Genomic DNA, 16,577 nt, shown 5'->3' with positions numbered 1-16,577 from the left:
ATGTTTTCTTATTAGTTGGCCTAAAAACTTTTGGGACTTTTATTGAACTTTGATTGGTTGGTTCAATAATTTGAGGGTCAAAACGTTTCAACCACTAGTTGTAATCTACGGAAGGGGTATTTTTGTGCATCATCAATGGGAATCAACATCAATTTATAGGCCATTTTCTTATCCCCTTAGATCCCTGAAATGAAAGGCAATAATACCGTATATGTAAACACAATCATAAGAGCAAGTGAAACTTATAGAATACGGTATGCAGGTTTAAAATGTTGTTATTGGCTAGTATAAACTACAGGCCCCGTCGTCTACAAACAATGCATTTTTTCAAATTTTGCAATTTTTTTTCTACCCTTAAGGAAAAGTGATATATATTGTGTATCCAGAAATGTTTAACTTTTGCTCTTATTTCATATACAACTATAACCTTTAAAAATGACCCAATTCTTGAATAAAATTCAAAATATCTGTATTTTTGTTTTATGGACACAACGCAAGGACAATGTTCAATATTTTTTCTTAAAATAATAATCATACTGATAAACATTTTTGTTATATAAAATTTATTTAAAAGAAAATTATGTTTTTTTTTAAATTTTCTAATGCAAAAAGCAAAGTAGAATAATTGCCCCTGAAAAAGATTAAGCTTGTTTCTTAGCGGTCAAAAAGTTTTAGTGTAGCAACATTACGATTGATAAGAAAGTCTTTCGGAATTAATTTTCTAACTAAAGTAGTATGATGTACGTGTATTTTTCATGTATAAATTCCTTTTTAAAATCGGTAAAAGAATAATTTTAAAATGAGAAGAAGGGGGGGAAGGGGGGGGGGTTAGTTTATGTTTTATGTTATGTCTTGATAGCCCCGCAGTATTAGAGCCACAGCAAATAAAACAAGAATAAGACAAAAGGAAAAAAAAACATTCAACGCCCTACACTATGATGAACAAGAAATCAGAAAATTATAATAATGCTATTTATCTGTGCACCAATCAAATTAATAATCTATTAGAACTTTTAAACGGTCTTACAAAATTATTCCGGAATGGCTTCACCTACAATCTAAATTTACGGCCTGCTTTCTTGTGTTTATACTAAGCTGGGGGGGGGGGGGGGGTAAGTGGTATGTCAAACTGGGGGATGGGTGGGTTGTTCAACTTTTAGGCATTAATTTCAGTAGCGCTTAGGCCTAGTGACGCTCCTCTCAGGTCTCTGCTGTACAATTACACTTCTGTATTACAGGCCTGATTATACTCACAGGAGTATTATTTACCAGTTTATTTAAACAAAAAGTGAAGTGGGTAAAAAAAAGAGTTATGACTATTCAGAACAAAGGAAGTAAAATTCTAGCCAAACAGATAGGTAAGAGCAAGCATAATTGTTATTATCAAGCAAAGAAAGAAAAACAAAGCAACTACGCATTTTAAATGATCATGTTATTGAACTTCAAGCTTAATGTTAATGACAATAAAAACAAGGATGACAACATCCATAAGTAGCGAAGCACAAAAAATCGTCCATTGGAATACGTAGATTTAAAAGGTTTTTTTCTAAAATCAAGAATAGATTTATTGGATAAAATAAACATGAAACCTTGTTTTATTTTGCATGATGACGATGGTCAAAGTAAATTATATTAAAGATGCTCATAACAATGGGAAAAATTATTTTGATACAGATATCCCATAAAAGTTTGAAAATTGCATCAAAATATACAAAGATATGGGGAAATATGTAAAACATATAAAAATAGCCAAAAACCTGATAAAAGGCAGTCTGGCCGTCATAATTGTTTTATTAAAACGACAAAAAATTTAATTTTTAAATCCTTAACTTAAAAAATTTGGAAAATCGGACCATATACACTGAAGATATGGAGAAAAGTGTTAGATATATAAAAATAGCATAAAACCTGCTAAAAAGGCAGTCTGGCCGTCATGGTTATTTTGTTTAAAAGATGGGAAATTTAATTTTGATATATATAACTGAAAATTTTTGAAAATCGGACTATAAACACTGAAGATATGGAGAAAAATGTTAAATATATAAAAACAGCCTAAAACCTGCTAAAAGGGAGTCTGGTCGTCATGGTTGTTTTCTTTAAAAGACGGAAAAAATAATTTTGATATCTATAACTGAAAAAATTTTGAAAATCGGACCATAAACACTGAAGATATGGAGAAAAATGTGAAAAATATAAAAATAGCCTAAAACCTGCTGAAAAGGCAGTCTGGCCTTCATGATTATTCCTTTAAACGACGGGAAATTTAATTTTGATATCTGTAACTGAAAAAATTTTGAAAATCGGACCATAAAAACTGAAGATATGGAGAAAAATGTGAAAATATAAAAATAGCCTAAAACCTGCTAAAAATCGGTCCGAACGCCAATGATGTTTTATAGTCAATTGTGCTCCTTAGTGATGGGAATGTTGTCAAAAAATTTCAGCATTCTATCTTTTATAGGAGCTGAGTAAATCCCATTTCCCCCATGGCGTTACGGACTGACGGACTGACGGACTGACTGACTGACTGACGGACGGACAAAGTGAATTATAGAGTAGCTTCGCTACTAATAAAAAAAAATACAGATAGTTAACAAAGATAAAGATGTGACACAATCAAGGAGGGAGGGAATAATAGGCTGTTTATTACACTAGTCCCCAAAGTTTTGTAATAACGTTTGCTTAACAAATTTGGGGAACATCCCTTTTGATCTCTGGACTCAATCAAGAATAGGACACAATACTTAAAATATAAAAACAAAGAAAAAATTTAGTCTCTCAAAGAATGACAATAAAAGTTGAGAATATTTAGCCGTTCGTCTATTAATTTTTATCTTCCTATGCGTTCAATTTAATATAAAAAACTACCAGAGGATACGGATTTTTAGATAAGCATGGTTTTCTTCCAAAATAGTTCTAGAAAACGAAAAGCAGTTCCCATTTCCGTTTTCCTATTTTAAAGGGAGACTTTTCCGTCCATCCGTAACGGTAAGCTCTTTTTAAAATTCAGAATAGTCCTATCGGTCTTAAACAGTTAGATAAAAAAAAGATAAAGATGCTATAAAATACTAAAGTCCTAAGTCTCTCAAGGAATATTAATAAGACTTAAGAATATCTAGCTGTTTGTTCATTTCGTCTTTCTTAGCGTTCAGTAAAATATTAATAACGGCGAGAGAATTATTCCTAAGCGGATGTAAAAATAAAATATTTTTAAAAATATGAAATCAGTTAAAAAAAGCTTCGCTTATTAAAAAATAACGATCAAAATATGTTAAAATTTAATTCAACATTCCTCATGTCAAGGACATTTTTGCATTCAAAGCTTGTCTTTCATCAGTTTTGATAGATCAAGTTATTCAGAACTAGGGTTGGGCCGGATAATTTTTTGGCCGGATACCGGATATCCGGCTAATTTCTAATGCCTGATATCCGGTTCTGGTCGTATATATGGCCAACGTTCGATATCCGGCAAATCACCGGATATCCGGCGTCAAAAAACAGCCGGATATCCTGTAACCGGATAGTTTTAATATCCGGTATCCGGCCGGATATTGAAAATGGCCGGATATCCGGCCGGATAACCGGCCAAACCGGATATTCGGCCTAACCCTATTCAGAACATTCAATAGTTTTTAAATATTTACATCTGAATTTGATATTCCACTAGTTTTGGTAATTTTATACAGTTTGACTTATCCAAAGCGTTTGATAGATATATTATAAAAATGAATGTAGAATATAAGTGGATATTATAACAGGGGAAAAATTGTCAATTCAGGTTGCTTTTTTCTCTCTTTCATTTATTGGTCAGTTCGTTTAGCCAGTAGAAAATGGGATGGAGGAGATATTTAGCGCGCTACAAGTATCACTTTATCAGAGAACATAATAATCTGGTGTAAGATCCAAGTAATAATATATCCATAAGATAAAAGATTCTGAAAAAAAAATATAATTGCCTTGTCGAATATTTCAAAATGTAAAAATTGTTCTGTAGATTCATTATCTAAATACTTCCATTTTTAAACAAAAGTTTATTCTTTTACTAGAAACACTACAACCACTTTGTTAAAGGCGAAGCTTTTCTATAATTAGGTTCGGTCCTTCCGTCCGTCCGTCCGTCCGTTCGAGATAGATAGCTTTTATTCGTTAATTTAGGCATGTTAGAATTGTTCTATCGATTTCAAACTTTGCATGATGATTCTTGTAGTATTTAGGTACGATTTAAAAAGCGTAGCAACTCTATAATCATTACCAGAATGTCCGTACTTCCATTTTAAACATGTTGATTTTCTACTATTTTAACAACAAATTTTTATGTGATCTAATTACCCGTTTGATCTGATTTTTGATATATTGATTTCTGAAACAACAAAGAACAATAGTATAAGCGAAGCAACTATATAATCAAGTCCTAAAAATGTAAGTATGTCCAACCTTAAACATTATTCTGTACAAGCAGTTTTTCAACAAATTTACTTACAATTATGCTTCGAACCTTATACATTTATATTCTGATTATTCAGTTCTGACACTATACAAGTGTTAATTTCTGTTTGTCCTACCATTTCAGTGCTTCGCTTTAATGGATGTTGTCATCCTTGTTTTTTAACAATTCGTTATCAAGAGAAAAGCATTACTGTTAAAGAAAAGGCGCATTTAAAAAAATAATTTTCTGTACTCATAATCAATTCAAATTATTTTTTGTTCACCTTTGAAATAAAAAATATAGGTATTAAAAATCAAACTTACATCAAATATCTGCGTTTGTTAAGTTCTTATTGGTTATTTTTCTCTTAATGCGTATTTTTTAAAGTTAGGTTAGGTATAGAAGAGCAGGGGCGTCCAAGCTTTTTTATTAGGGGGGGGGGGGGGTAAAAATTTGAAAATTAAAATTTTTGGGGTGCCAACGGCACCCCCATGCTCATTTTTTTGGGGGGGTAATCCTTATATCATAGAGTTAATTTTTTTTATTTGGGGGGGTAAAATTGAAAATCCAGATTTTTTTTTTTTTTTTGGGGGGGGGGGCGGGGTAATCACTTCTTTACCACCCTCCCTTGGACGTCATTGTAGAAGAGGGTAGAGGAGATTGGAGGGTTTTGGTGGTTAATAAATAGGTTTGAGTAAAAGCGCTATATTATTTTGATTTAGTTGTAAATCCTGTTGAAAATACAAATGCCACTGATTATGAAGGGACAAGACATTCTGTTACAAGAGTCAGAATATGCTTCAAAAGAGAACAAATCATTGGATCAGGTAAGAAAGAGGGAGACGGGGACATTGGACTGTAAATTATACTGGTACCCAAAGTTTTATAAATAATTCTTTGACTTAAAAACTTTAGATACTTAATTAGATCTTGATTAGTTGATTAAACAAAAAAGTATTCAAACTTTGTGACCAATAATATAATCTAAAGAATAGGTAATTTAGTTTATTATAATTGGGTCTGTTCAACAATTTATCGTCCATATTCCATTTCTTAAGATTACTGGGTAATAAATTAAGGAGATAGATGCTAATGCTCAACAGATTTATAGAATTATCACTTTTTAGTATTGAAGCAAAATTAATAATAAAAATGCTCATTTCTCCTCAATTGAATAATTGCATAAATTCATAAAAGACATATAACAGCTATACTTTTTGATTATTTAATGATTACAGCATACGGACTTATTTAGATTGTAGAAGAGTTTCACTTAAAAAAATTAAAACTAATATTACGAATGTGTTTCGCAAGAGTTTTAAGTTAAATCTTTATCATTTGATTTATGGCTTTTTCAGTCCTAAATTGCGTTTCTCGTGAAAAGAACCAGAGTTTTTCAATGTTTAAACATGAAATGTAGTAGTTTTCTAAAATAAATACAGTACAGGATAAGCTGTGCATTAGCTTCCACAATTTATAACATTCATATTCATAATCGCAATCTTTTTATAAAAGTAACAGGATGTATGTATTTGTGTGTATGTGAAGCGAAGGGTCTTGATTACGGTTGAACTGATACGGTTCTTATTTATAATAAAGCTTCTTTTCGGCCAGGGGAAGGTTTATAACTATTTTAGTGAAGGGTACCACCCTACTAAGATAAACATAACCAACCCCTCAAAAAAACCATTACTTCTGTCTGAAACTAAAGTTAAAAGTAAAGGGCGAACTTCCTCATACCACTCACTCAATTGACCATAGAGGCCTCTAGGTGCAGGGCCGATAGTAGACAATAATCAATTATAGAGATTTGCTTATATGATACACATGCAGAGATGGTTGCACACCCACAATACTCCATGTATGATAAATGTTTGTGATAGGAATTTCCACAATTTTTTTGTCTCGCTTCACAAAATTATTTCCTACGTTGTGGAAAATATCTATTAACAAAATTTATTTAGTAAAGTACTTTTTAGAAGCAAATTTACTCTATAATACGAATTGTCCGTTCGTCTGAGAGAAAGGTATGGGGGGAAACGTGAATTTCTAGGCCGTTTTTCAAGAAAGACGGCTGAATTTTTTTGAATATTCTATTTATTTGGATCAGCCTGTCTGTAATGCTATGACAGTCATTTGATATATTTTTTAAATATTTGATTCACTAGGGTGCTATTCTAGATAGACACCTGTTTTTTTTTTGTAAATATTCCTTATAACAATGAGCATACAATATTTATTTTACTTGCTCCGTAATCATATCGGTAATGCTCTGACGGTCATTGGATTTATATTCTAAACATTTGAATTAATTTTCTTTAATTTTCTGTGCTGTTCTTATTTTAAAATTCAAGAGTTTTTTATTCAATTAAATTTTTCATTATGGATGTTGTCATTCTTGTATATATTATAATTTATGAATCACATAGATATGTAGTAAATTGCATTCTTACCTATTATAGGGGAGCTAAAATATCTGACATTTACCTACCTTTCATTGATAATATCAAGAACATAACATAATATCTTATTGCTGAGAAAAAAATCCCTATAATATCTTATTTTATTTAGGAAGTTTTGGTGTTGTTCAAACAGTTAATATTTATAAGATATTTGATGATAATGGATCTATAAGGTAATCTAAATAATTGGCGTTTTCCCTTAAAGTGCCTAGTCGATCTTAAGCCCCCCCCCCCCTCCCTTGGTTTGTTGTTGGTTTAGATCAGGTTATGTTAGATTATATTGCGTACTAAGCAGCCTCGCAAAAAAATCTGTCCAATCTTAAATTCGATTTATTTTAAATATAGAAGGGGTTGGGGGTTCAGATCGATATTTACTTTAAGGGAAAGAACCTAATAATTTTGTCCATAAATAGCAGACCATTATGAAGCTAACAAATTATAGAATAGGAAACAGTAAAATATGAAAACTCAAGACATTTTTCATTAAATGTAATATTAATATAAATTGAAGAAAAATACTTATTGTTGATAAAATGTGATAGCGGTATTAAAATTTAAGATTTATTTTCATTTTAATCAAGTTTCAGAAAGGTTATAATATCATTTTGTTTAAGACTTCCTGATCAGGGCTTAAGATTCGCTATGAAGACCATCAAAGTGAAAAGAAAAGAGTCGAGAGAATTAGAAATACTTAAACATATCAACCATCAAAATATTGTCAGTCTAAGGTTAGTTAAGATTATGATATTAAAATATTATTAAGTAGTAAGTTTTTTTTGTCTGAAGCGTAAGAATTCTAACTTATTAAATCAAAGAATGGCTGTTTTATTTTAAGGTGTAAGTCTTTAGATGGATTTGGGATATTTAAGCTTCTTTTCAATTTTAGAAAAGGGAGCCTCTGATGCTAGGTGCGCAGACACTAGTAAAATAGTTATATGAAATAGTAAGGCTTTTGTTTGTCCGTCTAGATCTCACTGTCTAACCTAACTTATTAAGTTATAAATATCAAAGAATCTTCACATAGCCCCTAAGATGGTTTTAGGCTACTTTAATACGCTAAAATTAAGTCTTTTAGGCTATTAAGCTCCCATGTATCTCCCATCAAATTGAGAGCCTCTAGATGATAGGGGCGAAGCGTTACCTTGATTTTCTCAGTCTCTCCTTCTATCTGAACTGCAAATAGAAAGACACATATCTATGTTTATTGATGTGTTAATATATTTACTGCTTAGTCAATAAACTGATGAGTAAAAAAAAATACAAATAATTCCATTGAATTAAAAACAGTTTGACTATTTCAAAGCATTTGATTTTCACCAGATTATCATATACTCTATTTAAGAAATACTCACATACTAAAATAACGCTACTTTCCATTCACCTCCTTTATCCCATCCTCTTCCCTCCTATTATATGAATGTACTGACCAATAAATGTGTTCCATATTAGCAAGCCAAATTGTCGGCAGTTTTTTCCCTGTCATAATATTCACGTATATTCTATACCCATTCATGATGTATAATCTAACTTTGAGATTTAAATCTAGATTTTATAGAAGACGACTTTATATGGATTCTTTACAATTTAATTATATTTAAACATAAACAATAATTGGGATGGGTAACTTCCTATTATAAAAGATTACCAGTGCAGGCGTGTACAGGGTTTTGCCAAGGGGGTGTTAGCAAACCATGACGGGGTAAATAGCAGGCTTTCCTAATTTAAATTTTAAGGAAATGTTGACATGTATCTTCACCCAATGTCCCCCTTTCACGCGCCAATGGATATTTTAGATATTTAAAAGTAACTTTCTTAATTTATATCTAAAGATAATATATGTATTTACTAAAAGTTCTATTTTTGTACAGGTACTATTTTTACAATACGTGCAAAGAAACTGGAGAAATGAAGTTGAACCTGCTCTTTGATTTGCATGACATTTCTCTTCATGATCTGATTCATCAGGTAAACAAAGTATTGACGTTTGAATTCTGCGAGACCCGTTAAAAAAATATCAAAAATCTAAAAACAGTGCGTTTGTTTATAAGTAATCTTATAATTACATTTTAATCATAAAAATTAGCCATGACTTAAGAATAACACCTAGATGATCCGATCGTTGATCGGAAAGATGATGGTTCCTAATTCGACCCAGCTCCGCTAAGTCGTTCCTGCTCCTGATGCGCAACATTAGTTGATAGTATTGCCTTGGCCCAAATCAAGCAAAACTCATTACGATGCAGATATATGACTTCAAGACAAGGGTCGCGAAATTATTGGGTTATTTGTCTTATGACGTTTGGCTCTTAATCAAAAAGAGACTTAATTAGAATTAATGATACTTTTTAAATTAGTTTTGTGTATTTGCTGTTATTAAAGTTATCATCCTTGTTTTCTTGTTGTAGTTGATAGAGGAAAACTCGAGTTTAGAAGAATCACAAATAGCCAGCTTTGCTTACCAAATTTTAAAAGGTATTAATTAGAAACACATTTATATAAGATTAATTTCCCTTAAAGTTCCTAGTCAAGTACAGAACCTGAACCATTCCTTCGACCAACATTTGAAGGAAATTAAAATTTCATTGCCTAAATCACCCTTCCTATGTAGTTATAGTATGTTTTATCTGAATTTACACTTGCCTAAACGTATTGAAAAAGCAAAAAAGATTTTGTTTATATAAATATATAAGCTTTTAAAACAACAAACCCTTATACTAAAGAAGTTGGATGTCTGTTTGTCTATTACATATTACCCACTTAATTAAAAATTAAATTTTTTATACTGCCCATCTGCAGGCTTAAGGCTATTTTATGAAACGATAGTTAATTATTTTATTAGAAAAACTAATTGAGATATGCTGTCTTTTATTTTTTTCTAACCGAAAGAGAGCAGATTTTTTGGCTTTGTTGGCGTAATCGTCCTTGCTTTTGCTATATTTTATCCATAAACATTTGTTGTATTATTCGAATACTTACAAATGTGTGAAAAGATTATTTTGTTTCTGTTTACTTAAGATACTATCAATATTGATTTATTCATAGGATGTAGAATATACGTGGATATTATGACAGGAGAAACATTGTAATCCTTTTAGATTCCAATATCCCCTTACATTTATTGGTCGGGCCGTTCAGTTCATCCAGAAGGAGATAAGGGGATTGGGTAAAGGAGGGGGATGGGGGAGATAATTATTTTAGCCCGCTATAGAGTTCACTTTATTATACATGTAGAACACGAAAATCTGATATAAGATCCAAGTAATAATATATCCATTGTTTATTCATAGGTTTACAATATCTACATCAGTCTCAAATAGCACATAGGTAACTTTTTGTAGTTAACAAGGATGGCAATATCTATAAAGGCAAAGCTCTAAAAAGTAAAATCAGACGATAGAAAAAAATGAAGTTTAACACAGAGATGAGTAAGCAGAATTTTAACTTATAAGCCTTAAAAAATTTTAATGAAAATAAAAAATTGGGTAAACACAGGATACTGTTTAAGGACATACTTAGATTTTGAGGTCTTTGTTAAAGAAATGTTTCGCTTAAAATGTTCTACCTTGTTTCCCTTTTTTCTAGGGGCGATTTTTATTGTGAGGGTAGTGGTACCCTCCCCCAAAATCGTTATAAACCTTTCAACCTTTGAGAAGCTACATTGTAAAGGAGAACCATATTGGTTCAGCGGTTACCAAGATTCATTGGTGCAGTCAGACAAACAAACAGACACACACACAGTTATTGATAATAGTTATATAATTTCATTGTATACAAATGTGAAGCTACCAACTGTGTTACGTTTTGACTGGCGAAAAAAAATGGTTAATAGTTATTTCTATCATCGTATTATAAACAACTTTCCGCAGATATAGAATGTACAATCTTATGATTGTACATATTTATATTCGTAGAAAGCTGAATATAATACGATGCTAGACATAATTTATTTTCGTATGGATGAGAACCGGTTCCTATCTACCGGATTCGAATAAATACGAGAAATATACTTCTATAACTTTGTTTTTTTATTAATAAAATAAATCCACAATTTAAATTTTTTTATATTTAGAGATTTGAAACCACGGAATATTTTGCTTGATGTTTCAACAGATAAGTTGCAGATATGTGATCTGGGTAGCGCTTGTAGGTAAAGTTTTATCACTATTATATTACTATCAGAATATAATATTCAATATATGTAAAAAAATATTCATTTAAATTTCTTATGCTAGCCTTAGGAGGCTTTCCTTTTGACTTTATTTGTAAAACATTCTTACATGAAAGTTTATAAAATGCTCCTTAATGGTAAAGGTGTTTATCAAATATTTAATATCTAAAATATCTTTTAAAACAGTTGTTTGTATTTGTCTGTTATGAAAATTATAAAGGATGTTTATATAAAAAATATTTAGGTTAAATCAAGAAAATCTTGGAGAACTCAACCCTTACATTTGTAGCAGGTTCAACAATCTTTTTAAAGCTTAATTTTATAGATTTATTTTATAATAATTTTGAGAATATTGAACTTTTATAGAAAATCATGGATATTTGACTATTAAAGTTATCTATTACCTCAGATGTTTAATTAGATCCACAATAATCCGTCCTTCTTAGAAGGGAATTTTAGCGGTTTTTGTTTATATTTAGTCAAATAAGACACTTTCTAATCAATAACCCTTTAAAGTCGGGCCCCTTGCCGAACCTTAATCGGTCGGGGGGGGGGGGGGCGTTCAACGCAACCCCCTCTTATTATCTCAGTTCCTATTAGAGCTAGAGGGCTAAATTGTTTTTGTGCAAGTCCCCAGTTTGATAATGAATTTCCGACCTTTTATAAGTGTAAGTCAATTTTCGCTTAACTTGGCAGCTGCCATCCGCCGCAGTCGGCAGACGGCGGGAAAACGGCGGCGGATCTTTATGAAATTTTAATACGTTATGTAGACATGTAAGAAAAGCTTAAGTTTAAAATTTGAAGTCTCTAAGTCAAAAATTGCGGCCACAGGAGCCTTTTAAAGATTTCTGGAGACCTGAAGGATCAGGACCTGCAGGATCATACCTGGAACCTGAAAGTGACTTGAACACCTGTATTTCATATAAGGATGTACTACTAGAAAATATTTTAGTATTTTGGTATGATAAAATGCCTTGTTTTAGTCAAAAAAATATTCTTGCTCTTTACCTGGATGACCCTGCAAAGTTTGCTGTCATCCTGTGCCCGCCAGGATGTAGATATTCAAAAAATTCTAACTCTCATGGTCATACCAATACTTAAAAAGTCACGCAGTTTGGGCTCCTTATCGTTCACACACAGAAAATGAGATAGAAAAAACCGGAGGGGGGGGGGGGGGCGTTGAACGCCCCCCCCCCCCCGACCGTTAAGGGATAATGGTAGCAGATTTTTCCAACACTTTGTTCCAATTGGTCTAATTATGAAAGTGATCATCTAGACTTTCTATATCTATTAATTATTGATTTTTTGTTTAGATTCTACCGTGCACCAGAACTTTTACTTGGATCTACACGATACACAACAAAGGTGTGTTTATATTTGTACTATATTCATTCAGCAAGTTTTTTCGCCCCTAGCCTCTGGGGAAAGGCGAGTGAAGTCGATGGGAGGTCAGGAAAAGCCAGTCCAAGACGTTTATATCGCTTTCCTGATAATTACAACACATTTTGAGATCTTTATCTTCATACAAAAACCTTAATACTTTATATTATAGAATAATTTGATAAATAAAAAGATTGGGATTTATTTTATAGTAGACCTCATAGTATTTTGAATGATGTTTTTAATCCACCAGAGGGAAACTGAACCCCACACCATTCTGATTTTTTTTCATTGTTTATGTCTCTTTCAGGTGGATATCTGGAGTTTTGGATGTCTAGTAGGTAAGTTGCAATTATTTATATGTTTACCAAAATTTAATTTATTTAGTTCTTTTAAAGAGTAATTATTTGATATTTAACGAAGATTCTTTAAATAATCCTAATTTTCATAAGATTTTTAAATTATCCTTAATAACTCTATATTACGCTCAGGTGAGATGTGTCTGCTGGAACCTCTTGTACCTGGATGTGATACTGGTGACCAGATTGGCGAGGTATGGGACCTCCTAGGACCTCCAAGCCTCCAGGAACAGACATTTATTTATTTAGAATTATTGTTTTAGTCCAAAATGAACTAATATTCATTTCTAATAGTGTAATGGTACATATAACTATTAATAAAACTGTTACCCAAACTTTCGAACCAAGTTTACTTATTCTTTGGGTCCACAGTAAAAGTGTCTGACTATGACGTCAGAAAAAATTAACAACTAACCAATGAGAGGCCGCTATATATTTTACCATTGTGAATACTGGCTTCTCATTGGTTAATTGTTAATTTTTTCTGACGTCATAGTCAGACACTTTTACTGTGGCCATTCGTTGGCTCAAAAACTTTGGATAATCTACAGATAAATTTTGTTTATTGCATATATTGGTGGAATAATTTCCATACACCTTGTCTCTGAAAATGTCAAAAGTAATCAACGTGAGCAACTAATCTTCTAATTTTCTTTTTTTCTTCAAAATTCAAGAACCTACATATATTTCCTGTAATTATTTTGAAAATGTGGTGTTTCCACCAGGACGTAGAGAGTATGGGCCTAGCAGAAACCTCTATCTACTGCACTATAGGAGATCTTTATGAACGAATGAGCTGTAAGTGTATAATCAAAATGACAACAATAGACAACAATATCTATAAAAGCGAAGTTCATACAGTAGTATCTCCATTGAGGATTAACAATATTGCCCCTTTATTAGATTAAAGTTATTGGTTGTAACTTTACAACACTGACAGTTTATATCAAATTATTGAGTCAACAAATAAGATAATGTGGTGATAAAACTTTGGGTACCAGTGTAACTAACAGCCTAAATGACTTTTACCTCTCCCTGTAATTCAAATTTTTATAGAATTTCAAGACAAAGCTTTATTTAAGTACTAGCGGCTTCGCCCCTATTGATCAACCTATTTTTGTGTTATTTAAATTTAAAAAGAAAAATTTTTTAAAAATTGGAGGGGATGTTTTTTTTTTGAGGGGGGTTAGTCGACCCCCCTTTTTAAATTTTAGTTTCAAAAAGAAAAAAGAAATATTTTTTGGGGGGAGGGGGGTATTTTTCATTTTTTGAGGGGGTTGGGGTTGTCCCAGCCCCCCCAAAAAATAGCTTAAAACCATTACAGGTCCAGTAGGTATATTTCCTGAAGAGTAGAGCCCAATCGGTTCAGTGGTTACTGAGATCTTAAGCTTCAGACAGACAGACAGACGGACAGACAGACAGACAGACATCGTACTACTTTGTATTATAGATTATTTTATTTAAGGTGATATAACCATCGAGGAGAGACTAACCAAGATGATAACAAATTGTAGAAATTCCTCGCCTCAATTCACTGAACCAGCAGTAGAATTAATAAGTTCAGCGCTGCAATATAATCCAACAACAAGACATTCTGCTCATCAACTAGTAGAACATCAGTTCTTTCAGCTGTTTGATTTGTTTGGCGAGAAAATTTGAAATGTAATTTGATTTTTCTCGTATTCATTCGAATCCGGTGGATAGGAACCTGTTCTCATCCATACGTAAAAACTATGTCTAGCATCGTATTATATCCAGCTTTCTACGAATATAAAAATGTACAATCATAAGATTAAAACCAGTTTTTTGTACATTCTATGTCCGCGGAAAGCCGTTTATAATACGACGAAAGAAATAACTATTACTAAACTTTAAAATCAAAATTAGATGATATATAAAGGCCTAACTCAGTAAAACATTTTTTTTCAGTTTTGAGCCATGACATTAGAATATTGTTAACATTTTACATCATTTAGGGAGAGAGGGAACAGTCTACTGTAAATTACATTGGTACTCAAAGTTTTATAACTGCATTAATACATTATCTTATTCGTTCGCTAACAAACTTTGGCTACTTTGATTGAATTGTTTCTTGCCTAGTTCAACTAATGATTTGGATTCACAGAAGGGGTATTTTTGTTATAATTATTGAGCATGTACATTAATATGTACCTAATTTAAAAAAAAGAAACTTAAAGTTGAGGTAAAGTAAAAGTTAGGTTTGTGTAGGGTTATTATAGGTCACATAGAGTCTTTAGGCTCCCGCTAGTATAAGACTTCTTTGTGTTGGTGGAATCCTGAACGGATTGAAATATTTATTCTCGTATTCATTCGAATACGGTGGATAGGAACCGGTTCTCATCCATACGAAAAACTATGTCTAGCATCGTATTATATCCAGCTTTCTACGAATATAAAAATGTACAATCATAAGATTAAAACCTGTTTTTTTTATCCGGTGCCTTCGGCACCTCGGGGCTAAAAAAACTAGTTTTAATCTTATGCTTGTACATTCTATATCCGCGGAAAGCCGTTTATAATACGATGCGAGAAATATTTATTATGTTCTTACTTATTTCTGATAATAATTGTTCATTAGTATTTGCCAAGACTTTAAAAAGTATATTCATAGTTTATCTAATTTTAAAAGCTATACAAATCATAATATAAGTGATGGTGGCTTAAATTGTAATTATCTGTGATTTTAATTAAATATATGTGAATTTATCATTTAAAAGACAAATATATTTAACTTGTATATGAATATTGTATAAAAGTTGAAAATAACAATGATGATCATGTTTCTATGGAAGTAAAACGAATATACAAAAGAAAAAAAATGAATGAAAATAATCAACAGAAAAAGATAATTTCGGCTTTATAATGTAGTTTTATTTTATGTCAAAATGTCATATTAGAAAGATTTGTCTTGCAAGAAAAAATAACAATATTCAGGTTGATGGTAACAAGTACAATTATGTACACAAGTTGCGAGCTAGAACTGGCTCTAATTAACATATCATATGTTACTCTAGCGGCTGCGACCCTAGTATCAAGGAGCTCTGTATTAGAAGAAGTAAAGAAAGTAAAAATAGCCTAAAACGAGACTTAAATATAAAGATTCGATAGCCTAAAACCATCCATTGAACTATTACAAGCTTTTATGAAATAGACAATTAAATCAGTTCAGTAGTTATTGAAATCTTATACTACAAACAAGAAAACCCTAACACTTTGTACAATCTATAATACAAAGTAGAATGATGTCTGTCCGTCTGTATGTCCGTCCGTCCGTCTGTCCTTTAAGATCTTGATAACCACTGAAACGATCGGATTCTACTCTTATATATATACCTACTGGTCGTGTGGTGGTTTTAAGCTATTTTCTTGGGAGGTGGGACACTCTAACCCCCTAAAAAAAAGAAAAATCCCCCTCAACAAAAAAAAATAATTTGAGGCTGGGGGCGAAGCCGCTAGTAGGATAAACAGAACATCATTTCATTTCAGGCAATTAACCTATAGACTAGCTGTAAAATCTACATCTGAAAAACTTGCTTGAGCAATGGGAAACAATTCAAGAATATTAATGGCTAAAACAAAGGACTATCCATTGATTTACATCCCCAATGATGATAAACAAAAACGTTGAGACACTACTAGCTTGAAAAAACTTATCAAAATTCAATAAAAGTACCCAAAGTTTGTGGGCCAATGTCCCCCTCTCTATGAAAAATTGACAGCTAGGGGTAATATATAGAATAGCTACTTGCAACCATTTGGTC

At 31.9% G+C, this 16,577-nt stretch overlaps 1 protein-coding gene across 1 annotated transcript; it reads left to right on the top strand.

The window, feature by feature from the left end:
* The first annotated feature begins 1,195 nt into the window (after positions 1-1,195).
* On the top strand, positions 1,196-14,600 carry LOC145322049 (glycogen synthase kinase-3-like). The gene is made up of 14 exons (XM_080163813.1): positions 1,196-1,358; positions 5,149-5,253; positions 6,998-7,061; positions 7,503-7,616; positions 8,757-8,853; positions 9,294-9,360; positions 10,176-10,212; positions 10,958-11,035; positions 11,301-11,348; positions 12,370-12,421; positions 12,747-12,777; positions 12,928-13,024; positions 13,523-13,593; positions 14,261-14,600. The coding sequence occupies exons 1-14, from the start codon at positions 1,313-1,315 to the stop codon at positions 14,452-14,454; spliced, it is 1,101 nt and encodes a 366-aa protein (XP_080019939.1). The 5' UTR covers positions 1,196-1,312; the 3' UTR covers positions 14,455-14,600.
* The last annotated feature ends 1,977 nt before the right edge of the window (positions 14,601-16,577 follow it).

Source organism: Acartia tonsa, chromosome 6 (genome assembly GCF_053477335.1).
Source record: "Acartia tonsa isolate MP-2025a chromosome 6, ASM5347733v1, whole genome shotgun sequence".
Classification (NCBI taxonomy): domain Eukaryota; kingdom Metazoa; phylum Arthropoda; class Copepoda; order Calanoida; family Acartiidae; genus Acartia; species Acartia tonsa.
The sequence above is the reverse complement of the archived record's forward strand: the minus strand, read 5'-3'. Positions and strand labels throughout refer to the sequence as shown.

Coding starts and splice junctions, on each gene's coding strand:
- LOC145322049 (XM_080163813.1), top strand. CDS start 1,313: ATGACTATTCAGAACAAAGGAAGTAAAATTCTAGCCAAACAGATAG. Junction 5,254..6,997: donor AGAACAAATCATTGGATCAG/GTAAGAAAGAGG, acceptor TATTTTATTTAG/GAAGTTTTGGTGTTGTTCAA. Junction 13,025..13,522: donor GGACCTCCAAGCCTCCAGGA/ACAGACATTTAT, acceptor TTTCCACCAGGA/CGTAGAGAGTATGGGCCTAG.